Source organism: Arctopsyche grandis, chromosome 13 (genome assembly GCF_051622035.1).
Source record: "Arctopsyche grandis isolate Sample6627 chromosome 13, ASM5162203v2, whole genome shotgun sequence".
NCBI lineage: Eukaryota > Metazoa > Arthropoda > Insecta > Trichoptera > Hydropsychidae > Arctopsyche > Arctopsyche grandis.
The window spans coordinates 20,940,686-20,967,128 of NC_135367.1; the positions used below are offsets into that span (position 1 = coordinate 20,940,686).

Below are 26,443 nucleotides of genomic sequence, written 5' to 3' on the forward strand. Positions count from 1 at the left end.
GCCGATAAAAAATAGACAGTTAGTATTCGTCGATTATGCAACAATACTATTGTATTGGACGTTAAGACGAAATTCCAAATTCGAGTAAAAGACGCAGTGACTCGTAGTAATAATGATATGAAGCTTGTAAAAATAGTTTATTGTTCACATCTCGGATAGTTGGTTTCGAATGAATCTACTGACTTTTCCGTTAACCCTTTTCAATGGTCAATTAAGTCGGATGGCCGTTGGGGCTTGCAACACAGTCAATAAAATCCATAGTATCACCCGTATCACCCGATATTGTTAGTATTATTGACTGTGATGCAGGCCCCGTTGAGCCCCGATTGCTGGCTTTTATTTGAATGCGATTGCTTGTCGCTCACTGATCATCCAATCTTTTATATATTATTCTGCTGTAGAATAAAAGGAATCATCACAGTTACTGACCAGTGTGCAGACGGTTCGGTGATTTGTACGCAAAAAACGATCTCGCACAAGTCACTAAAATCTAAGTTACCCATGCAAAATATTGTACCAACGAGAACTCGAGTGCCAGGTGCTCCGTGATCGAGATTTTACTGACTTGCTCCAGATCGCTTTTTGCGGAATAATCTGTTTACCGTGCAGACATTGGCCATTGGATTTGAAAAAGCTTTTAAAAATAAGATCCTTTTAGGAATACTTTTGATTCAGAAGTTCTAGCTATTACTGATAGTAATGTTTTATTTAGACATTTGTTTTTACCGTATTTCACAAATTCAAGTGGTTAATAACTACAGAATGGCCAGCAACGGCAGCGTTTCATTTTACGAAATCATTTCAGGTCAACGGATAATGGCCATATACTGAGCGATTATCGCTATCTGTCACTCCGTGAAGAGTGTCAGTACATTAGTGAGGGGTAGACGATCGCTCATTCGTAAGAATCTGGTCAAAATGGCCGAAGAACCCCCGAGAAATATCGTCGAGGCATTCGCGTCAGCTCTATACAGGACTATCGATGCCCCTGTCACATGGTTCCGGGGTAATTATTCTCGTTTTATTACTTCTATTTCCCGAACCGTGCCTATATAACTGCCCCCTCCTGACCCTGCAATTTCTCAAGACATTCCTTACTCCATAAATGAGAATTCATTAATCTCTAGCAACCAACACGTGAAATCTAACCCTTTTTCTAAACATCACTTATTACATAATTCAAATCTTCGTAAACAAATATCTAATACCGCTAATGTTTATTATTATTTTCATACAAATCGGTTTTGAAATGTGAAATGAAATTTAATTTTTTAGAAAAAGTGGTAGTACCCAATCGTCAACAATATCCATGGTATCATCGTCAGTACCGTCGTGTGCCCACGGTTGACAATTGTTATACTGATGATCCAGTTTGCGAATTTGAAGCTACTTATCAATACAAAAGAGATAAGTACGTACATCATTTTAATGTTTTTTTTTTTTGGTAATCATTTATTTCATATACATATTTTTATTCAATTTACAGGCTAGTCGATAATGAGATTTTAAGTATTCTAAGACAGAGAATGGAAGCTTGCGCAATGTATGAAAGTCCTGATGTGGAACGTTGTTCTGATGTTATTCAACAATATAAGTTAGCTGAAGAAAATTGGTTTACCAAACGTAAGTTTAATGTGTATTTTAGATCAACTAGTTTCGATTGTAATTAAATAAATGGACTTTCTCAAATAATCCAATATGTTCAGATGGAGATCTTGGCGCATACTATGATGCCCCGAAAGCTTATATGAAACAAAAGCACCGAATGATCTGGGAACGGCGCCACGGACCGGTCGGTACAGGAATGAAAGTCGATGATAATGGTTTCCCGATCGAGAAACCCAAAGAAGAGGGTTTCGAATAGTTTCAAATTTTTCCATTGGAACATAATTGATTTTTCTTTTCAATTTGCTCTAATTTCACGATTCATGAAACATAACTTTCTTTATACTGATATAGAATAATCATTTTGAAAAAGCTTGGTTGTAAATAATAGATTATTTAAAAAGAAATGGATTTTTTATTTGAACCTTTACGAGAGGAAGTATGCTGGGAAATGTGTTGTAAATAAGTCTATATTTTTACTCCCTGTAAAACAATTTTTATTTTGACGAATATATATAGAAAAAGTACAAAATTTAAAATTTGTAATAAGTTTTGTGGGTAAAATTTGTTACATATTTTAAATAAAGAAATGCTGGTGAAACTGATAAAACTCCTTATTAACTAAAACATGCAATTAGACAAACACATTACTACAATTTGAAATAATATCTCACATAATACATTTACTTAAAGTTAATATTGGAAATGTATTTTATAAAATAAAAGATGCATTTTCGTATAATTGATTGAAATGTAATGGCAACATTACTGAGATTGTTTTTCTTTTGTTTGAAGTCCACATTATTTTTTTACAAAAATAGTTTGTTTCTTCTAAATATATACTTTACAAAGAAAATACACGAAAGAACAAATAAATTTAAGTGCTTTTAAGGAATGTAATGTAATAATACAATGTTCTCCTTATGGGAATTTTCGAAACGTCTTTATTTTTTATTATTCATAAATAAATAACTATCTGATGGAGAATAAACCAAAAAGAATGTAAAACATAATATAGAGAATATTATAATCTCATTGTGAATATAATTATTTCGAGAGAATTGGTTTAATTATCAATATTGTATTGGTCATCTGCTTAAAAGCATTATAAAACAAATTTAAGTACATTACTACATTACACAATTATTATTCTGTTCATGAACATCACACGATTTATAAAATTGTGAGTTTCGCATTTATACTTTTTTTTTTTTAAATAACATTTAGTATAAAATACTTTTCTCTTAAGTACATTTTAAATTCATTACAATTACATTACAAATACAATATTACACAGCTATTTGATCACAGAAATTATCAGAGGTAAAAATGTTAAAACATTTGGCTTTGAGCCGAAAAAGAACACAATTCTAAAATTACACTAACTACCGCCTAAAGATTTTACACAATTTGGTTGTTATCGCACTGACATAACTGTTTATCACAATATAATCATTGTACAATAAATAAGTAGAGTGTCTCCATCGACAATACCATGAGGGGTGAATACCGAAATAATTATACAACACACAGTTGAATTTGGTAAAATTAATTGAACAATTACACAATTCATACACGACGATTATACCTAGCTGGTAAAAAAAAAAAACAAACAATTAATCTAACATGCAGTATAAATAGTCAGGCATACATATATGTATGCAGCGAGACCAAATGATTGAAATAGCTGCATATTATAATGAGATCAGTCTGAATATTTGGTGTACCCCAATATATTAAGTATATAATTTGTGCTTTAGAATCTTTGGATGGATATTTACGTCGGCGAGTCGAATTGTGCTGCAAGACGTACCCTGCCTGTGAAACAAAAACATTTAATGCACCCGTTAGATAATATGTACATTCATACCTCATCAGATTTCTATGAGGGTAGTTTCAACACAAACAAACATGAATACTCAGAATTATTTACACATAATATTCAATCATCTTACGTTTTGTTGGGCCTAATAATTGTGGCGCCGGTAGCGGAAGCATGCTGGGAGCTGGTGGCGCTGGTGACATCTTCCACGGACCACAAGGCACTGCTGGTGGTGTGGACCAAACGCCGCTCTGATATAAAAACATAATATACATCATAAGTGGCAAATTTAAATTAAATATTAGACAAATTTATTGTACATGTGTATCGGGCGAAATCAGATTTGTGTTGTGTGTAGCGAAATTTTGAAAGAATTATAGAGATAACCTTTTGCCCTGGTGGAGTGCTTGGCAGTAATTCTAATTGCGAATTATTGTCCGCTGAAATGAGGTTTGAAAATTCTGGACGAACTCGTATGTGACCGTTTGGCGTTTTTTCCCATATTTCATAAAAGAAGTCAATTAAAGATTTAACCGTCGAAAATCCTAAAATTTGATTTAAGTTATTTAATTTTTAAAAAATTATTTCAAGTCTTCCTTTTAATACAATTCATACCTAATTCTTGGTAAGGCAATTGCTGAATAAAATGCTGTTGGTACAAATTAGCCAACTCTATCGGCAATAGAGCACTTTCCTTTTGAAGACTAACGAGTCGGCCTATACAACGCCACAGAGGTGAAAGCAGTACACATCCATTCGAAAGCTAAAATTCAATACTCAATATTCAATCTCACTCATTCGTTACACCGACAAAAAAAAAAAATAGAAAAAAAAAAAAAACAATTCACAATTACCTTAATACAATTTTTCTGTTCGAGTAACTTGAGCGGAGGATCATAACCTGCCGAATCGTTGAAATCTTTTTGAAACTGCAACAACTGTGAACCTCCGTTGGAAACGCACCGATCGCTTGCCAATGCCGAGTAAGCGAACAACGCCGACGACACCCAACTCTTCGACTGCTCATCCTTCGGCAATATTTTAACCGTGTTTAGATCCATGGATTGCTGATCGCGTTCAAACTTAGATTGTTTGGGTTCACCCATCCAGTTGGGATTGTGAACCACCAATGCTCCACCTTCTCCGCGTCCTTCGATAACCTTCACAACGAGTAAAAATTCAAATTGGCCAATCATAAAACATACAATAATAGATAAATGACATAAAAAAGAAAGGATGATAAAGTACTTGTATATCTGGCACTATTCGCAATAAGGTTATCAAATCAGAGCACCCATAAGCAGACGGAAGCAAAGCATGCCCGTATACCGATTTATAAGTGTGAGGCAAGCTAGCAAGAGACAGAGGAAGAGGAAGCGCTGCAAGCTGTGTTCCGAGTACTCGACGTGCTGCATCGGCACGCAAAGCAACGACGCGCTCTCCTTCCTCGTTAACCCACATCTACAAGACGAGACAAATTAGCACATCATCGCAAGCATACTTGTCGTTACATACATATATATAATCAATCATCTCACCTCAACAGTATCAGGAATTGCGTGAAACAAATCCTGTACTTTAGGGAGACCGTAATGTGCGACTCGAAGCTGTCTACCAAAATGCGTATGATACGCAGGAACAAATCTAGACAATTCAAGTCTACAGTTTGGTGCATGACGCAAAAGCTCAGCAGCCTATTTACATATTGGAAACAAATTAAAACTATGAATTGTGATTTTTTTTTTTTAATGCGTCATAATTTAAGAGTTGAACCTGAGAGGCGAAATGTCGCATGCGAGCGACTTCGTCGGGAGTCTGCCGGTGTCTCGGCAGATTTATACGTCCCTCTTCAGGCCCGAACGCAACACAGTATCGCGGGACGTTGTTGATGAGATCTTCAAGTCTGCAAGCGCCGTATTCGACGGCCTCGAATTCTCTACCTGAAGATATTTCACATTTAAATATACGCATTTGACTGCTGAAAATATATATATATATACTGGACGGAACTGACCGAGACAACGTTGATATAGATCTGGAAGATTTTGCAGGATTAGAGATTTATCCGGTTGTGCGCGAAGAACTTTCAACAAATCGGCGGTGAATCTTTTCATTTGTGCCGAATGACTCAGAGTTATTACACGCGTAGAGCCCTCTCCCATAACCTGAATTTCACAATAGTAAATAAATAGAAAATCTTTCATATGCTATTATCGGTTAATGCGAATGTTAAATAATGGAACTGACTTGTACGGTGTGATTAAGAGAATCTAATAAATCTGCTAAGCGTGTAAAACCATAATCAGCAACTCGGCATTGACGACCAAAATGTAAATGATAGCTAGGTATTAATCTAACAAAAAATAAAATAATGTAAGTAAAAGTTTTAAATGAAAATTATGATAGGCGGGTAGAAAAACATACCTGCTGAATGGCATTTGGCAACGTGGAACCGTTCGGAGCAGATCATGAAGCTCGCGCGCTAAAAGAGTTCTCAATGACAACAAAGAACTGGGCACTTCTTCTTCACTACTACCTGTTTAAATCCAACGAAAGAGTACAACGATAAATATAACATTTTCACTTGCAAAAAGCATAGCGTTTATAAAAATCAATACAAAATTACCATCAGTGTTACAAGTAGACGGTGAACCTATGATTATTTTTCGTGCTCTGGGCGGCGATAAGCTTCGCAGAAGTACATTCCGAATACAAGCTATAAGATGCTCCAACGGAACACCTCTGTTTGGATCGACAATTAGAGATTCCCCGAATTGAGCTTGGTAACAGTGCGGAAAGCTGCAAATAAAACGAACCAATCGGTGAAATAGCACAATAGAAACTACACTACATACAAACAACGAACATAAACTATCATACCAATGTAAGAGTAAGCCTCCACCGTGTTCGTTCAACATTAAATTCAAACGGTGAGATAAAAGCGGCAATTCGATATACACAGGGAGAAGACCAGCACCTCCGATGACAACCTCGTCGCCTTCTTCCGTGTTCGGACCACCGTGTATTTTGCACACGTCAGAATCGTTCCACCACTGAAATTCACACACATTAAATGAAATGAATGTCGTATCGAGAGCGGAAGCTTTTTGCAACAATTAAACAACCTCTTGATTTTGGAACTGAGGTTGCGTTGGATATGGATGAACCGGCGGTGGTTTGATTAATTTGACGGATCGTCCTCGAGGGCTATCCACAAGCTGACACGTATCTCTGAGGCGAGCTACTTCGGCGGCGGGCAAAGCTCGTCCGTGTTTAGTAGCGTACAGCTCACGCAATCGAAACAATGGCAACTGTTGGTCAGGAGCAGTCTGCAAATTTCAATTTTAAAATCACATTACCGGATCAAATTAATTGTCACAATATTGTATGAATTTTTGAATTGTGACGGAAGAGAATCTATCCTTTTTAGGATCCGATTCCTATGAATTAATAACTCTGAGCAACCAAAAATCACGGTTTTTTAGTTACTAGAGCTGAGACTAAACAATCTTTACTAAGTTTGACCCGTTGAATTCGAATATGAGCTGTTATATTTGAATGTGGCGGAATTCAGTTCCAAAAACACTATTTTTGTTTGACTTAATTCAAAAATCACTTTTTTTAATTCGATATGTCCAGAATGTCGGAAATGCAAAATGAACGTACATATTACAGGCCACAAGTATTTTTTAATCTTGTTGAACGCAAAAAATTATATTTAATGTTTTGCGAAATATTTCTCGAAATGAAGAAATGTGGACTTATGCCATTTTCAAATATAACGGCTCACATGATAATGATTTTTGTTGATTTGCACTTATTTTTGAGATATGAATGTTTAAAGAAATGCGCAATTTTTACAGGTTTTTGGCTTTTGCGGTCTCTTACCCAAAAGTCAGATGTTTTTTCTATTGATTTTGATTTTTTATTGCTTTAAAATACTTTCATTGCAAAAATAATTATTTAGTGAATTTTTAACCATGCATATGGTCTTCCAAAATGGCATTTTTTTTAACTCGATTTTAAAATCATTTACTGTGCAAAATAGTATGTTTAGATAGAAGAAAAATTATTGTGAACGTAGTAAAATACAAAACTGGCCTAATAAATGCCTAATAATACGAGAAAAAAATGTGTAAACAAAAAAAGTGTATATTTTTGATTTTTGAAATTAGCTAAATAAATACATAATTATTTCAAAGCAATAAAAAATCAAAATTAATAGAAAAAAAATCTTACTACGCTCGCTCACCCACAAAGGATAGGCAAGCGACCGATGAACCTAGAAAAGTACATATTGTAATTTAAAATCTTTACTGCTCGAATTATTACATTGAGATAAAATAAAAAAATATTGAGATTGAAAAACAATCCTTATAAACATGGTAAAGTGAAAAACTAGCGAAATTAAATCATAGTATTACGAAAAAATATATATTTTTGACTTTTAAAATTCGCTAGATAATTAATTATACGTATTTTAAAGAAATAGAAAATCAAAATCTATAGAAAAAACATCTGACTATTGATTTAAATACTTACATGTGTGACAGCAATACTAGATTTTGCGTTAAAGACCACAAAAGCTAAAAAAAACTGTAAAAACTATTTTCAAATTATATTTTTAAACGCTCATATCTCATATGATAACAGGTCAACAAAATTCGTTGTCATATTCGAATTCAATGGGTAAAACCTGGTAAATATTGTTTAGCCTTCGCTCCGGTACTAACTTTTTGTTGCTCAGTGTAATCTAACACTTAAAATGCGCTGGACTCGTGTCAAAATACCTGAAGCAAAGATGCCACTTGTAGTCGAAGGAGCGGCAACGACGTCGGAGCCGGCGGTGGAGCAAGAGATAAGAGCAAGCGTCGACCAGCGACTCGACGGCGATGTAAACGTGCGACTGCTAACTGTGCGGCTCCAGTTCCGCACACCCTCACTCGAGCCCACAGAGTTTCAGCCGCTCCACGGATGCTAACATCCAGAACCTAAAATTTTATATTTTATTTAGCCTTTACAGATCGCTCCAAAGCGACGAGTGCACTTACACAAACACAATAGTCAATATACATAAGCATTTTATACAACGCGAACTCATACAAACATCCACAGTGACATCTATGGAGAAATTTTTGCAGCTTTCTTATAATCAAATTAGCGAACCTTAAGACGCTGAATAGCTTGAGATTAGCAAGAGAGGTGGGAAGGAGATGCCAATTTTATAAGAACTGTTTCAACGAAAATCTGAAAAATTGGCAAACTCTAATAAGAAACGATCGACCTGGAGTCATAAACTACGGTCTGGCAGGCAGCGGGACTCTAGTGGGACTCGAACCCGTAACCACTATGCTCGAAAGCATACTTTGCTAACCAATACTCCACGCTGCTGGTTATATTATAAATATATGCTACCTACTCTGTAAAATATATGCATTTCTCGAATATTAATACTATTGAATTCGTCCATATATGCACATGTCTCTACGATACTGGTATAAACATAATTGTTTATCGCTGCATATAATTTAAAAATAAAAATAGGTGTATACTTGTATAAATAAAAACTTTATAAAGGGTACATCAGAAAAATTGTCAAACTCTGGTAAGAAACGATCGACCTGGAGTCACAAACCAAGGTCTGGCTTGCAGCGGGACTCCAACCCGTGAAGACTATGCTAGAAAGCATACTATGCTAATCACTAGTCCACTCGGCTGATTGTTTAAATTTAAAGGCAACACATTACACTTTGTGTACACAATGTGATCAATAATACTCACTGGGACATGTTCGCTGAAGATACGATGCAGCATATTGCGCACTTCCAACGGATCAGCAGAGTGTTCTAAATTCGTAACGGTGATATCGACATACATGGGACCGGTGGGTGGAGATCCTGAACGAGCATCGCTGCAAAAATATGCATATAATGTAGCGGTTTGATTCGAACAAGGATTGATTTAATTGTCGGCAAGTATCATACCTATGTTCACTAGTGCTATGTTCGGATACATTCCAATTATTCGCGTCTAGCATGGTGGGACTGGGTGATGGTGATGGAGTGACGGATGCGGCGGGTGATATGGACGGTACTGGCGAGGGTGATGGTGATATTTGATGAATAGAAGATTGATCTGGGTAGCCATCTGAGAAATAAAAAAAAAAAACGAATTGAATAAATAAAGTAACTACGAGCTTCGAAACAAATGAAATAATAAAAGTGTGATAATGAATTTAATGTTTTCAAATGTTTTTAATCGTTTGCCCGCGGCTGTCTTCTATGGAAGCTTTGCGCGACAAGTCTGTAGCGCGGCTGTCTTCCATAGAATTTCTGAACTTTGCACGGGATTTTGAACCTTATGTGGGCCTATTTCAACTGTTTTAAGGTTCAAAATTGGTTGAATATATTACTGAGAGTTGAATGCCATCTATTCAATTTGCTTAAAATGAATATATACCAGTCAAAATTAGTTTTTTGTGGAACCATACTGAAACCTCGTTTATGTGACGTCACGTCTGTTGAACAATGGCGACGATACGTCTCAATTGTATGAAGAATGATTATTTGACAATTAAGCCAAAACTACGAGATATATTTTGTATTTTATTGTTTAAAATAATACTTTATGTGTTAATTAACATATCTGGTTACTTGAGTAAATATTAAAATATGTATTTAAGGTCGAAAACTCGATTGCCAAATTCGTAAAAAAGGTGCTGCGTACAGGGCTTGTTCGCTATATTTATTGCCGCGGGCAAAGGGTTAAGTACTTACTGAATGATTTACGATTTCCGTGTGTTCCTCTGATACTCCGATAGCCGAGTGGTGTGCGCGGTGTGGGACGTTGAATGCTTTTATTGTCTATATTGTCTTCCGAGCGGAAGTTGACCAAGTGTCCGGCGTTCCATGATCGATTGGACAGTGGCTGAAATATATTTAGTTTATTTATAATAAAGAAAATTTTAATTTAAACCACACAATGCAAGTTGTTCCCGCATTACTTTGTTAGAATTTTGAGTTTGCGGAGTAAATGTCGGCATCGGAGGCATCGGGTGTATGGGAGCTATTGGAGCACTCGTCGATCGTCCATTTCCGGTCTGATAGCCTTCATCGCTTGAAGATCTAACACCTGAAATAAATTGAAACCGTCTTACATTACAAAATTTAATAAAAGCTCAATTAAGAATATTATCACAAGTTGAAATTGGAGGTTGTTTAAATTATGTATACAATTCAATATGAATTTAGAGTGTATCAAATTTAATACTACGCCATTAGTTTTACAATTTGAATTAAATGAAAAATTTAATCTAAATATATAAGCATATCTTAAATAATTTATAAAATTATTGTTGCTATATAAACTTCATCATCATTGTACGGAAAAATATTTCAGATTGCTGAAATAATTTTCAATTCATATGTATGTATGTATATTATTTTGACAATTTAAAAAAATTATATTTAAAAATACCATTATAATAACTTTTTATTGAGGGAACCACTCGTATTTTCTGTCCGAAGACATCTTCTCCGTTCATTCTTTTAATAGCCCTGTGAAAATTCAAAAAAATATATATCAGAAGTTAAAAGCGAATTTAACAAACATCATTAAAAAAATAAAATAAAAATAAATATACAAAAACAGCATACCTTTCTTTGAAGTAATTGAAGTTTAACATCATTTTACAATTAGATGATAAATTGTAATTTTAAAATTTAGCGTTTAAAGTCAATTGAAAAAAAAAAAAGTTACAATAATAATTTAATATTGAACAAACACAATGCGGCGGTAAATAAATTTCAATTATAAACTAAATCGAGGTATAGATTTGAATTTAAATTTCCAAGCGGCTGCATCACGTACTGCTCAAAAACCCGTGAGCAGAACTATTTTAACCTGTGATGCGTGCTGCCGGAACTAAATATCAAATGCAAATTGGCGATATATAAAATCCTACATCCAACAGATACTACCGACGGCGAAAATAAATCGAATTACGAACTCCACAAATATAAACCAGTTCAAATCGCATTGTATACTTTTTAATCCATAGAGCGAAAAATTCCCTTGAATATAATACCAATAGTATCGAGAGAAATAACAATACAATAATAAAAAAGTATTAAATTTGATTTTAAATTATTATCACAATACGACTATGTATATTATTGAATTTAATAGTAGGTAAGTTTTGATAAACAATACACACTCAAGTCAGAACTCGACAAACGTGTGTAGCTAGATATGTTCAACTTAAATAAAGCTTTCGGAAAAGTGGCGTGAATAGTGAAAATGAAAATTTTAATAACGCATCATTTTGACACTATATGGTGATAAGTCCGCAAGATCAAATTAATCAGGGCAATGTTTGATTTGGTTCGATTCGGTGACTGATAATGATCATCTCTCAAGAAGACATCTCCATTTTGCGGAACTCTCACCCATCTCACCCCACACATTTTACTAATTTCGTCTACCTATCTTCCTTGCGGTTTTCCTTTCATCCCTTTAAATTCTCCACCACCAGTGGTGGCTGGTCAGGTGCTATATCTCTATCGTACAGTCTATAGCCGCATGTGTGTGAGTATTATTTCCGAGGAGCGCTTGTACTTCTACGAAACACTCCTTTGATTATAAAAATGATAATTCTTCACAATTGTACTCCATTTTACTGTCTTTCAATTGCAAGTTCCTTTACGTTTTATTTTTTACTAATATTTTGCTATTTGACATTTAAATTAACGGTTTTGGAAAGAAATTGATACGGGAATTGAAATTAAAGTCAAAACTTACAACTTTTATACATTTGAAAAGTTATAAACTTGATTAAAATACTGAAAAATAAAAGTGTAGTAATAACCAGTGCTGTGGACGGTAGCGTAAATAGAAAAATTTGGCCTACATGCAAAAGTTACCCCATTTTTATTTTCAATGAAATAAATAAACTTCCTAGCTTGTATGCAAATTTTAAAATTCTGCAATCACATCTTTTAAAGACATTTTCTGAACTTCTTCATGTTAATATTGCAAGTTCGTCAAGTATTTTTTTGACTGTTTTCAGTTGTGTGAATTGATTTTCTTATATATTTTTAATATATGTATTAATAATTAGAGTTTCTCTCGACCCTCAGGGCTCGCATGCACCACATACCCCCTCGTCATAGTACATAGTTACGGTTCTGCGACAAATCACTCACGGATTTTACACCCAATGGCGTTACACGCACGAAATTCAGCGACAACTGCCTCACGGCCATTACACTCACAGATAAATCACTCACGCGACAAATCACTCGCGGTCATTACAATCACTGATAAATCACTCACGCGAAATTTCAATCGCTGAATTATTAAAATAGCATTTCACTCCCTGATTTAAAAAATTAATTGTAACTGAACGAAAATCCTTATTAATATGAAGAATTAAAAAATTCTAAAAAAATAAAGTTTTTGTACGCTGTTTTAATAATTCAGTGAGCGAAATGTCGCGTGAGTGAACTGTCACGGGCGTGATTTATCTGTGAGTGTAATGGCCATGAGGCAGTTGTCGCGTGAATGAAATTTCGTGCGCGTAACGCCATTGAGTGTAAAGCCCGTGAGTGATTTGTCTTGACACCCCATAGTTACGCCACTGACTGCAGAGTACAAGTCAGATTCGTTAAAAATCAAACAGTGTGTCAACTAGTCCACTAATAAATTTAAATTTAATAATTTCTTTATAAAAATAATGAATTTAAATTACATTATAAATAAAATCGTTAAATTGCACGCATTTTGAAGTGTTGCGGCCAAAATTGATTGTTCTCATAATTATTCTCTTAAATTGATTTATACATACACTATGAATGTATTTACTTTATTTCATTACGAATAATTCAATAAATTGGGTTGCATATCAATTTTTAGAGATTTTTTAAAATTCTTTAATTTTTTATATTTCGAAAATCGCTACTACTTTTAATATTAACAAATTTATACGTTCGCAAGTAAAGTCGATCTTACTAAAATTGTTCAAGTTGGATTCGGAATCAAATCATAAGATAAAGTCAGAGTTGGTAAATTTTGGGGCGACTCCACAGCCTGGTATTATTACCAGATTTATCTAAATCGGCTGACATATTATATACATATCATCAATGAATTCTAAGGAGGCATACATATTTATTTATAAATACAAACCTAAGAGTTTGATGGACTGTCTGGAAGCGTACTACAGCATTTGGAGGATTTATACTAATAACTTTCCCGCCAAGATTACTGGCCAATTGTTTTAGTCGTCTCGCCAAAGTAGACCAAGTCCAGTTAGTAACAGGTAATCCACTAACATCTACATTATGGCTATCAGTCGAAGTTGAATCAGTTTGCTAATATAATAAAAAAAAAGTATATTTATTTTGTAGATACATTTCATAAAAATAATATTGATATAAAAAATAACCTTGATATTAACTCTAGGAAGACGCGTTGTAAGATTAGTAAAACAATGATGTTGAGTTGCGCACGACATTAAAGCTGGCGATGTGTTAGTCATATGTACTAGAATCACTTCCATTTTTTTCCTGAAAAGCCACATCATCACATCAATTCGTATAAAATTATCCGACCAATTTACAATTTGTTTCATTAAATTCACACCTGTATCTAAAATCACTGAGATCCGCAGCAAAATTTATATCTCCGGATATGAGGAGTATAGCTGGGCGCGTTTGCGACTTTCTCGGAGTGAGCACGACATTGGCGTGAAGTTCTGCATAGCGACGCATGCATTGTCGTAATTTCTCATCAGCTGCATTTTTCTGTGTCCCGCACACATGAAGTAGATTAATCTGAATCAAATGAAACACATTGTACTCACTGAAAAATCACTCTGCAAGTTGAAATAGCAGCGAAGAATGAAACCTGAGCATCGTTCAATTCTTGAAGTAGTGTCGGCTGTTCCTTTCGTGTATCACAAACAACGACAAACTCAACTTCGCGTCTTCCTACTAAGAAAGTATTTCTAATTGCGGCTACTACTGCTATGGCGGAACATTTTTTTGGTACCTATTTAAATGAATCATTTATAAATGTGTTACTTTTTATATATGTATACATATGTTTTATGTTATTTTCAGATGTTTACTTGGCAATTTTCGATATCCCAAAAGAAGCCAATAGGCGGTAAATCAGTCGAAGATTGTGATGATTGATAATGTCTATGGGATAATTTAGACCGATTTGGTGTCTCTGGTAATACATCCAATTCAACGTCACTCGAGCCACTGGATTCATCTACAAGTATGGTAAATATATTTTTAATATCATCAATGAGCTGTTAAATCGTTTCGTATACTCATTTCACCGAGATTGCATTTTTTTAAATTAATTTACAAACGCATGTTTAAATATTATAACAAAGTTTGTTGTTTATAACATATTAAATTCTGCTTAAGATATTGTAAATTAAATTTTTTACTACATATAAGTTGAATATTTCAACTCCAAGGAAATGAATATATGCAGTAGAACCTCAATTATCCTGATATAACAAAACAAATAGTACACAAAAATAGCGGATTCTATGAATAATGTATAACAAAATGAATATGTCCATAAAATTATGAAATTAAGTCAAAGAGTGGTTCATTCAAAAGCGGTCATCTGGACAGTCAACGTCTGTTCCGTTATTAAAAGGAAAAGTGATATTTTTATGATAATTGAGGTTGTATTATATATCTTTAGTAGATTTTCTCTTTCTTTCTTGAATCGTTCTACAAGACTGCCGATCAAGATCTAGCATACTTAAAACTGTGATGGGGTACTGTTGATGATTAGTTCTTAGTATTCTTGTGATTTGTATATACGAAGATCAGTCACCAAGAATATCTTGTGACTGCCTCAACTTAATTAGTTCAATATATTAAGGATTTCGCTCTTCCTCATTTCCATTCCACGTAACCCAAACTAAGAGTATTTTAAAGCTATTCAGTCCAGATAGACATCTTATCTTTTATCTTCAACTCAAGGATACATTTGTTGGTTCTATTTGAGAATCTCCATCTAGGAGATTCTCAACATTTACCTTCAGCACCATTGGTACTATTAACTTCGTCCAATTGTGGTTCTCGAGAGTACAGTTCTCACAATGGTGACACTTATGTTCGTTCATCTTAAGTCTAAGTCGACTTTCTGAATCAACGATTTGTATTGCGTGAAATATATAATGCTTTTTTATTTGTTTGTTGGTTGGTGATTCGATTATTCAATAGATCCTTTCTCATCTGTGACCATGTGAGTAGTATGTAAAAGCTACCCTAGACAAATTACTCCTATTTCAACCAATATGGTAGAGCATCGTAACCTCTGTATATTCGCAGCAAACATTGTTTACGACTCGTAGAGTTTGTCAGCTACGTACACACATATGTACTTCATCGGCAGTCGCCAGCTATTCTGTATATGCATAGGTGACAAAACGCTAACTAACATCGGTTTTCTCCCTCACCGCGATCTCACTCGCACGCGTTAGATCAAAGTGCTGCTCGCGGAACAAATACTACCGGGGCACTCAGGTTAAGATGCTCTGCAATATGGAACCGTTGTCTTAGGCGTATCCTCCAGTTCTTAGGGCCCATCACGAGGCGAGACCAGGAAAAATTGGTCATTCTGGAAAGCGTGAGGGAGGCAGATGAAGAGGAAGATCCCCAACAAGATAGAGTGATCAGGTCAGGGCCACCACTGGGAAAACGGTTATTGAGTGTCAAGAGGGCTGGAGGATCATGATGGGCCGCATTATAGAAGTTAAAAAATGGGAAAGTCACGAACCTCAGACAGGAGGAAAGCGACCAGAAAGAGGAGCCGTTATGAGAACTGCACTTAAGGAAATCAGAGTAGAATCAGAACTGCCATAATTGTCGAGGTGTCGACCGGGACATATGGGAATTGAACGATAAATGGTAAAATTGAAATCCTAAGCTTGAACCATTGAAAATATTAAACAACTTTTGATTATTTTAAGATTACTGAAAGATGTTTCACTGAAAAATTCTAAATATATGAATTTTTTTGTAATTTGCTGTCAAATTAAATATTTCAATTATTAACTTAACTTCAAAATGGTAAATTTTTTCATTCAATAGGGGGAAAGATATTTTTATATTTATTATTTGTCTTAAAAATTCAGGATTTTGTCGCATACATTTAAAAATTGAAATTTGTAATGACGATTTTAGCCCCTGCGACTGTTGTTGTGTATACGATTAAGTAATTGCAGGTCATACGGTGAACCAACCGCAGATTCCAAATTCGCACTTTTCCTTGAACCCTTGCTGTCCTTTCGCCTTTCATTCTCACATTTACTTGTTTTTCCTTATTAGTTTATAGATAAATATTATACAGGGACAACTGACTAGTGGACAGATCTATAAACCGGGACGTATGGCAGCCCTACAGTAGAACCGTGCTTTTACAAGGCGAATCTGTTTACTGTTGAGGTACTCGTGCCTTTTCATTTTCTGGTACTATAAATAGATTTAATATTAGCATACACAACGTGACTAATTACCTGAGAAGCTGACTTTGGGTGGTGGTGGAAATTTAAATTTAGAATTAAATTTTTTTGTCATTGAAGAATTTTCAATCGTGTCATCGATGCCCTCTGATTCACTCATATTTGTACACAATCTGTAATACGAAATGTATATATTTAAGTCCAATGGGTTTACTGGATAGTTGACGTGTGAACGATGTATACAAGGTGGTGTTGTATTGTAGAGGATAGTGATGTGGATTGAATGTATGTATTGCGCATGTATGGGATTGTATGTTTGTGAAGGAAGGAAGTAGCAATATGGAACGGATGACCTGTTTGAGATAACCTTCAAAAGGACAACACAAACATGCAGTAGATGCGTCGTCACACAATGTTTTTGTTTATAGAAATTTGAGGGCCATGCGTGCAGATTGGAATGTTTGAAACGATTGTGTGCAAAGAGTGTGTACAAGCAAAGAACTGGCAAGTAGAGCGACGTCCGTTATGCAAACAACGCAGACTGCGATGACAGCCACGAAGCTATTACAGGTTGGCCAGCCTAAGACACTGTACATAAAACTATTGTAATGGTGAATTGTCAGAAAAAAGTCAATTTAGGTTTTGCTTCCTTTTAAAATTGCTGCTTTTAATTTTCAATGTATTTATTGATAAAATCTGCATTTTAAAATTTTATAATGAAAATAGGATGAACAATACAGTCATCGACCACGCTACGGTCATTGTCTATTTGAATTAAAATCAGGGCTGTGGAGTCGTTAAAAAAAACAAGACTTTGGCTCGGGCATTTTTTTTATAATTCAACTCCAACTTCAACTTCGATTATAAAAAATTTAACTTTTTCCCATTTTTTCTTTCCATGTGTGTAAGATGGTAAATGGACATGTAGGAATCTCGTCGTCGTCATCGTCATCGAAACCTTCGAGAATATTCCGCAACAACAAAATACATCGAGCGGAACAGCGCCAAGCATTCCAGAAAATACTACGCCTCGACGAAAGCAAATTCCCCTTGTACGCATCAATAACTAAATGCTCGTACAACCACTTCCATCAAGCATTCCAGAAAATACTACGCCTCGACAAAAGTGCATTCCTCTTGTACGCATCAACAACTAAATGCTCGCACGCATCAATAACCACTTCCATCAAGCATTCCAGAAAATTCTACGCCTCGACAAAAGTGCATTCCTTTCTTACGCATCAACAAACCACCACCATCGGTCAGGCGATTCCAGAAACACTATAAAAGGAGGTACAACCCAAACAACGCGAGTCGACCCACAGCAGCAAGCGTCGACATACAGCTCCTGACCCGCCACCACTACACTACGCGGACTTGGAAGATCAACCAGCCGGACGAGCCAGCAACACACTGCCGTATCCAGAGACCTTCCGAACATAGCCGAACAACGAGCCAGTAACACACTGCCGCATCCAGAGACCTTCTGAACGACATACTTTTGCCCACAAATACCATACCTTTGTACAACCTTAGGCAAACAATAAAACTTTATAAAACTAGCACAACAGTGTTTCGTTAGGCCGGGATACGGTCAACACATAAGTACCCCGCCTACATTGGTACTACCCCGACGTGATCTACGCAACCTTCTGATCATTCAACAGCGCTGTCAACACATCGCTACCCCGCCTACATTGGTGACCCCATCTTTGAACCACACAACCGTGTTTCGTTGGGCCGGGATACGGTCAACACATCGTACCCCGCCTACATTGGTGACCCCCGACTAAGAGCCACGCAGCCTTCAAAGCAGTCAACAAAGCAGCCCACAGCGCAGTCAACTTCCAACCTCACCATACCTGGTGACCCCCGACTAAGAGCCACGCAGCCTTCAAAGCAGTCAACACGGCAGCCCACAGTGCAGCCTCCACAACAACCAACAGCCGCCACGACAGCAGCCCACATCGCAGCCTACATAGCAGCCCACATCGCAGCCTACATAGCAGCCCACAGCGCAGCCTACATAGCAGCCCACAGCGCAGCCTACAAAGCAGCCAACAAACGCCACGACAAGGCAACAGCCAGAAGCCTTCACGCAACCGCAAGCTTCGAGCAACCACAAGCTTCACGCAACCGCAAGCTTCAAGCAATCAGCACAACGCCTGCACAACAACACCGTCCAGACCACCAACCTTGACTATCAACGTAGCCTAGACAGAATAAGCAACATGGTAGAAAAGAACAACTCGGACTGGTACGCAAAACGAGACCCGCTGTCGAGACAACCGACTCCAGCACAACCAACGAAGACCAGCACTCAACGCACTTCGTCAACCAACGTTCTTCACGCAAGATCCGCTGTCGAGACAACTAACTCCAGCACAACCAACGAAGACCAGCACTCAACGCACTTCGTCAAACAACGTTCTTCACGCAAGACCCGCTGCCGAGACAACTAACTCCAGCACAACCAACGAAGACCAGCACTCAACGCACTTCGTCAACCAACGTTCTTCACGCAAGACCCGCTGCCGAGACAACTAACTCCAGCACAACCAACGAAGACCAGCACTCAACGCACTTCGTCAACCAACGTTCTTCACGCAAGATCCGCTGTCGAGACAACTAACTCCAGCACAACCAACGAAGACCAGCACTCAACGCACTTCGTCAACCAACGTTCTTCACGCAAGATCCGCTGTCGAGACAACTAACTCCAGCACAACCAACGAAGACCAGCACTCAACGCACTTCGTCAACCAACGTTCTTCACGCAAGACCCGCTGCCGAGACAACTAACTCCAGCACAACCAGCAAAACAGTCACGCGAATGACTCCACGCAGAACACAACAGCCTGCACAACAGCACCATCCAAGCCATCACAAACCTTCACTACCAACGCAGCTCGCCCAAAATAAGCAACCTGGTAGAGAACAAGACTTGGACCGGCATGCAACACAAGACCCGCTGTTGAGACAACTTTCTCCAGCACAACCGGACAAACAACGACGCCATCGAGTCAATAGACTCCAACACATCAAGATTCCCACAAAATCACACACATCGCTAACACTCACCGGAGAGCCATGTAGGAATCTCGTCGTCGTCATCGTCATCGAAACCTTCGAGAATATTCCGCAACAACAAAATACATCGAGCGGAACAGCGCCAAGCATTCCAGAAAATACTACGCCTCGACGAAAGCAAATTCCCCTTGTACGCATCAATAACTAAATGCTCGTACAACCACTTCCATCAAGCATTCCAGAAAATACTACGCCTCGACAAAAGTGCATTCCTCTTGTACGCATCAACAACTAAATGCTCGCACGCATCAATAACCACTTCCATCAAGCGTTCCAGAAAATTCTACGCCTCGACAAAAGTGCATTCCTTTCTTACGCATCAACAAACCACCACCATCGGTCAGGCGATTCCAGAAACACTATAAAAGGAGGTACAACCCAAACAACGCGAGTCGACCCACAGCAGCAAGCGTCGACATACAGCTCCTGACCCGCCACCACTACACTACGCGGACTTGGAAGATCAACCAGCCGGACGAGCCAGCAACACACTGCCGTATCCAGAGACCTTCCGAACATAGCCGAACAACGAGCCAGTAACACACTGCCGCATCCAGAGACCTTCTGAACGACATACTTTTGCCCACAAATACCATACCTTTGTACAACCTTAGGCAAACAATAAAACTTTATAAAACTAGCACAACAGTGTTTCGTTAGGCCGGGATACGGTCAACACATCGTACCCCGCCTACAGACGATTTCGCACATTGTGGTCGCGCACACGACAATTGTTGACCATGATTATAATCGGTAAATGGACTACTAGTCACATGTGAACCAGTCACAGGACAACCAGCCGCTCTAGATCGGTCACACGTGATCACCCGTCACACTAAAACTGGTCACACCCGAAAATTAGTCACGAAAAAACTGGTCACACCCAAAAATTCGACCAATTTTTAATTTCTGGGTGTGGCCAGTTTTTTCGTGACTAATTTTCGGGTTTGACCAGTTTTCTCGTGACCAATTTTAGTGTGACGGGTGATCACGTGTGACTGATCTAGGGCGACCGGTTGTCCTGTGACCGGTTCACATTTGACTAGTAATCACCGAACCATTATAATCATGACATGACACACGACAATCGTTAGTATTTTTTTATTTTTTATTTTATTATATACATATAGGATCCGGATGTGAAGGATTCCAAGCGAAACGCGCAGATTAAGTCAGAACTATTTATTATAACATATCTTCCGGCCTGTTCTCCAACAAGTGACCATAACAACACGCATCCGGTCTCTCCCATGCATACCACACACATACTTTATCCCTAGCAGTTTGACCAACCACACATACGGCTCGGCTCGTTTAAAAATCATTCCTACATTCATATATACCAGGAAGGCCTAACAGGTAAACTTCAATGCGGCTTCCTGGCCAATTACAAACAATGCAACATTTTTTTTATTACACGTTTTTTTTATTATAAGTCGCTGAATAATGAGACACTGAAAATTCGAAATTAACGAGATTTCTACCAATTTTAACTTTTATATAAATTTTATTGTACATTAATTATACTCAAATAGTTGTGACATAGTAGGTAAAAAGGTTTTTAGTCAATTTAATTGAGAAACCGTTTCAACAATGAAATGAGAAAAATTGGCAAACTCTGATAATAAACGACCGACCACAAATATTCAAATCTGACCAGCAGCATTAAAGATATACTCAGAATAAATTATTTTCAATCGAGGTCAACTCACGGGATCGACCCCGGTACCTCTCGGTGCTAGGCAAAAGCCCAACCACCGAGCTATGCTGCTGGCATAAGCCCAACCACCGAGCTATGCTGCTGGCATAGTATAGAATGATAGTTCCGTGACTCTCGATGGATAGAATTTTCGGGTTCCAGATGTTCTGTGATTGAGATTTCAGTGACGTGTGTGAGGTTACTTTGTGCGGAATAATCACCGAGCCGTATAAGATAAAGTGACTGCACCAACATTGGTCTGGTTGATCGTAAGATATTACTAGTACATAGTATTAAAAAATATTAATTTATCAAAAGATCGAAACCATTAGTCCTCGACAAATCAGTCGAGGACGTCGCTTTTCACCGTCAGTACAATCAAATATGTAATAGTCTACCCATATTAAATATTTGTTTTTTACTCAAAATTACTTTCAAAATAATATGGCTAAAATTCATTTTATTGTGAAGTTCAATATGTGTGAGATAATATTGTCAGCAAGGCGGTTATATCACTCCAGTACAGAGGTAAAGAGATAATAATTGTTTGTGTCATTTTGTATTAGCCTCTGTTCTGTTGAACTATGGACGAAATACAAGTAAAAGACAATGAAGAGGATAAAGGTACAATACAACCAGTGGTGTCACCCTAATGGTTTCCATAGGTTTTCGGAAACCCGTTGTTAAAAATCAAAAGTTTCCGGAAACCCATTATTTAATCTAAAAATTCATATGATTTTTGTCAAAAATTGTACAAATCCTGAAAATTTAATGAACTTTCATGTAATAGTGCCTTGGACGAAAAACATTTGGAAACCCGTTGTTCCAAAATTGGGGTGACACCACTGAATGCAACAACTGCTACCGGGCTTCTTTGTGCTACCAAGAGGTTACAACGCTTTGCAGATGTTTGTAGAAGGGCACGCGCCTCATTTTGAGGCCATTCTCAGGACGAGAGCGGCCTCTCTACGTCGTCGAGTATTTGCATCGTCAAATTGTTTGCTGCCGCGTCTTCTCATTACCGCTCATCTCTGTATGTACGATGGATGGGAGCTAGCTACTTCATCGACCGCCATAAATAGACTTTATTGATTATATATTATTATTATATCATAATATATTTGTATTATCTGTATATTATTTACATACATATATGGACGATGGGAATTGCACCATTTTCCCTATCATCTGGAATACAAAAGTTATTATTATTATTATTGTATTATCTTACTTGAAGAAAAAAATACATATACATACTACATAGCACACTCCGCAATATGTTTTTCAACTTATATTTTAAGAAAGCGACTATTACTCATTAAATCATTCAGGCTGAGCCATTATAAATGTCCTGATTTTTTTATATCTCACTATATATGTAGTCACTTTCTCCATTAAGACCATTTCTAGGGGTACATACATATGTACATATAATACAGCCGTAGTTTCATTGCACCGATTTGTTTAATTTTCGAATATTTCTACCGTACATATGTACATATACAGATTGGCACATACATATGTAAATCATAAAAAAAGAATTTAACATTTTTTATTTTAATATTTTGTGTTTTTTAATGTACATAATTAAATGTACCCGTTTGGCGTAACTGATTTGTCAAATATCGGTCTCTACTCAATTTGATCTAGTCACGAGAAAATATATACATAAAAAAAGTTTTTTAAAAACATACCTCTTCTATAATTTGTATATAAAATTATTATTTTGAATAAAAACAATAATTTTATTTTACTACCGCCATCTATGTTTAAAACTAATAAAAAAAACGATGGATAAACGTCAACGACAATCTCTCCGGGCAGATATCAAACGCGTCTTATACGATATTTTTGCACCATTGTAATGGCGGAGGATCCATTTACTTATATTGATGACCAAAATGAGCAATATGGCAAAGTATGAAAACGATCGGATAAGAGGCAAACTTTTTCCTGAATTGTAATCGTAAGTGAAACGTAAAGGAGGTATGTAATAATAATGTAATAATAATAAAAATAGTGTCAGACTAATAGTGGAAGTGAAGCCTTGTAAAAAGACAAAGATAGTAACAATGCGTTTCAAATTTGCATACGTTGGGTATTGGTGAGTCGCTGTACACGTTCGTTAGTTATTCAATATTAAATGTGAAATCGGAGTCGTAGTCAATCAATCATCGAGGGTACAAAATATGTTCAGAAATGACAGTGTTCTTATTTTTCAATTTTAATATACTAATGGTAAATAATTTTAGCATGGCCAATGCTTGCAGTGATTTTCCTGCTATTATATTGATTTAACTACAAATATGTATTTATTTTGTATGACCTAGTTAAATTATCATTACAGTTTGCAACTAATTTCATTAATCTCTGTTATAAGTAACACTGATCTATTTGATCCAGGGTTCTAGGAATCCGAGTAAATTATTCTCAAGTGGGTACAAATAATAAATTTGAAGATAATGAATACTGATATATCTATGTACATAAATGGATTCAAAAAACTATAGTGGATTTAAACTGTCATTGAGTTTTTTTAGAAACTTAAAAAAAGTGCGTACATATGAGTTATGGATACGAAATTTTCAGTTCGTAATTACTTTTTTCTGACGAAAGTGTATTTTTTTAAATTATTAGTTTAATCGGGTAGGTTTAATTTTTTTGGGAATCAAATACACGTACATTGAAATTGTACAAATATTTTATATTGAGAAGCTCCTTGCCACTAACTTATCTGATTTGTACTCCTGTTTTAAAGTGCATCACTCAAATTATTTTTAATGAAGATTTAAGAAAATTTCACAATTCACATCTATTTCTCGCGTTCGTTGAGTTATATTAATAAGTATCCATAATATGTTTGCTTTTTTAATGTGATAAGTAATACAAAGGTGAGATAAACAAATTTAAATAAAAAAAAAACAAATACAGGTGTCTACTTGTCTACTTGTACACCTAATTGTATTTTATTATATCAATCTACATATGTACATTATTACATATTTTATTTATTATCGTTGTACTAATCGATTTTATTTTATTAGTTTCTTTATGAAACGACAATATTTATTTAACAGGGACAAAGCAAAATACTTACTTTTTATTTAATGAGTTGCCTTATATCATCATCATCATCATCATCTACAGCTATTCACCATCACTGCACATTTTCCTAATTTCGTCTATCCATCTTCCCTGCGGTCTTCCTTTTACCCTTTAGCATTCTCTCGGGTACCATTCTAGCACTTATTTTGTCCATCTTTCGTCCATTCTTCTAACCATCGCTGGCAAAATATATTGATTGAACTTATTGATGCTGTGTCCCATTCCAAGATTCTGAAAACGCCCTTATATATTTATTTCAAAATTATCATTTCAATAATAAAAAATCGATTTTTAAATATAGATTCGAAAAACGAAAAATCATAGTAGAGGAGTTGAAGTTATTTTTTAACAAATTAGTTTATGTCGATTGTATTTTTCTCAATTAATTTAAATGATTGATTAAAATCACGATAAACAAGATTGCACTTACTAATTACTTTCTATAAACGAAGAGATCATTAGGTACCATTGTACCATGATTTGATAAGGTACTCAACCAGATTTGATAAGAATTAACGAATGAAAAATAGAAGAAAAGGAGTGATAAGCGTTATACAGTATTAACCTTTTGAGCATAGACTTTGACCAACACGTTTGGAAACTAATTATCAACTGTTTTAATTTTTTTATGGATATTTGTCAAAACGTTACGAGATCAATATTTATGACCAGATTATCCCCAATAAAAGGTAATAAAATAAAACTTAAAGTATAAACATATCTAATATATAATTTCGAAAGAGACTTTGTATGTAAGTATTTTTGGTTGGGAATTGAAAACAAATCAAAATTTATATGACGACGATTCAATTGGTTGAATATTTTTTTTTCGATTCAAATAAACTTAATAAAAAAAAATGAATATTTACTATTAGATTCGCCATGTTTACGCTGTTTATATTACAAATACTGAGCGAAGCCGCGTAAAACAACTAGTATTTTATAAATACATGAAAGGTATTAAATGGTATATAGATCGTCAATCACCATTACATATATTGCATCGGTCTCCGTGGCGAGACAGAATGTTAAATTACAGAAAACGCAAATATCGGAAGGCAAAAATCGAAAATCCAAAGATCTTAAGTCGAAAGATCAAAAAAAAAGGGTGCATGGTAAACGGTACATACTCACTTAATTTGCGCGAGCAGGATACAACAGGAACAAGAGGAACAGGCTTTTCCTCCCGTATTAATGTGCGCGCGCAGAATACGGGAGGAAAAGCATGTTCCTCTTGTTCCTGTTGTATCCTGCTCGCGCAAATTAAGTGAGTATGTACGTGAGTATGTACCGTTTACCATGCACCAATTTTTTTTGATCTTTCGACTTAGGATCTTTCGATTTTTGATCTTTGCCTTCCGATATTTGTGTTTTCTGTAATTTCACATTCTGTCTCGTCACGTAGACCCATATTGCATACATGTGTAGCTTGAGTAAATTACGTAAGTACTATAATAAAATGAATATTAAAAATCGACTATATAAAACTAATAGCCTGTGTGCACATAATTGTGCAATCGGTAAAATATCGCAATTCGGATCAACGGAATTAATAATTTAAAATTTAACTATTATAAAATTTAATAATAAGTACGCATTAGACAATTATTATATACGATATCAATAA

At 36.0% G+C, this 26,443-nt stretch overlaps 2 protein-coding genes and 1 long non-coding RNA gene across 24 annotated transcripts in view; 2 read left to right on the forward strand and 1 right to left on the reverse strand.

Annotated features, from left to right (window-relative positions):
• Positions 1-26,443, forward strand: part of LOC143920959 (uncharacterized) — a 561,395-nt gene that overhangs the window by 325,498 nt on the left and 209,454 nt on the right. The gene's annotated exons all lie outside the window — the stretch shown is intronic.
• ND-PDSW (NADH dehydrogenase (ubiquinone) PDSW subunit) lies at positions 799-2,091 on the forward strand. Its single transcript, XM_077444699.1, has 4 exons — positions 799-1,006; positions 1,276-1,411; positions 1,487-1,623; positions 1,707-2,091. The coding sequence occupies exons 1-4, from the start codon at positions 919-921 to the stop codon at positions 1,862-1,864; spliced, it is 519 nt and encodes a 172-aa protein (XP_077300825.1). The 5' UTR covers positions 799-918; the 3' UTR covers positions 1,865-2,091.
• On the reverse strand, positions 2,084-17,514 carry Marf1 (meiosis regulator and mRNA stability factor 1-like protein). 22 transcript variants are annotated; one of them, XM_077444677.1, is made up of 27 exons: positions 17,414-17,514; positions 16,977-17,095; positions 14,556-14,704; positions 14,333-14,476; positions 14,069-14,259; positions 13,872-13,992; positions 13,613-13,797; positions 10,904-10,983; positions 10,431-10,558; positions 10,204-10,354; positions 9,412-9,574; positions 9,209-9,338; positions 8,218-8,418; positions 6,553-6,756; positions 6,308-6,480; positions 6,054-6,226; positions 5,852-5,963; positions 5,675-5,780; positions 5,442-5,592; positions 5,201-5,367; positions 4,966-5,121; positions 4,676-4,888; positions 4,282-4,587; positions 4,043-4,190; positions 3,815-3,972; positions 3,561-3,678; positions 2,084-3,423 (listed from the first exon to the last, which is right to left on the reverse strand). In XM_077444677.1, exons 2-27 carry the CDS (start codon positions 17,080-17,082, stop codon positions 3,383-3,385), a joined length of 3,975 nt encoding a protein of 1,324 aa, XP_077300803.1. In that variant the 5' UTR covers positions 17,083-17,095; positions 17,414-17,514; the 3' UTR covers positions 2,084-3,382. The 22 variants fall into 22 exon arrangements, with proteins under 22 accessions (XP_077300803.1, XP_077300807.1, XP_077300805.1 ...); XM_077444681.1 differs by having other exon boundaries at positions 10,916-10,983; positions 17,414-17,504; XM_077444679.1 differs by having other exon boundaries at positions 17,276-17,490.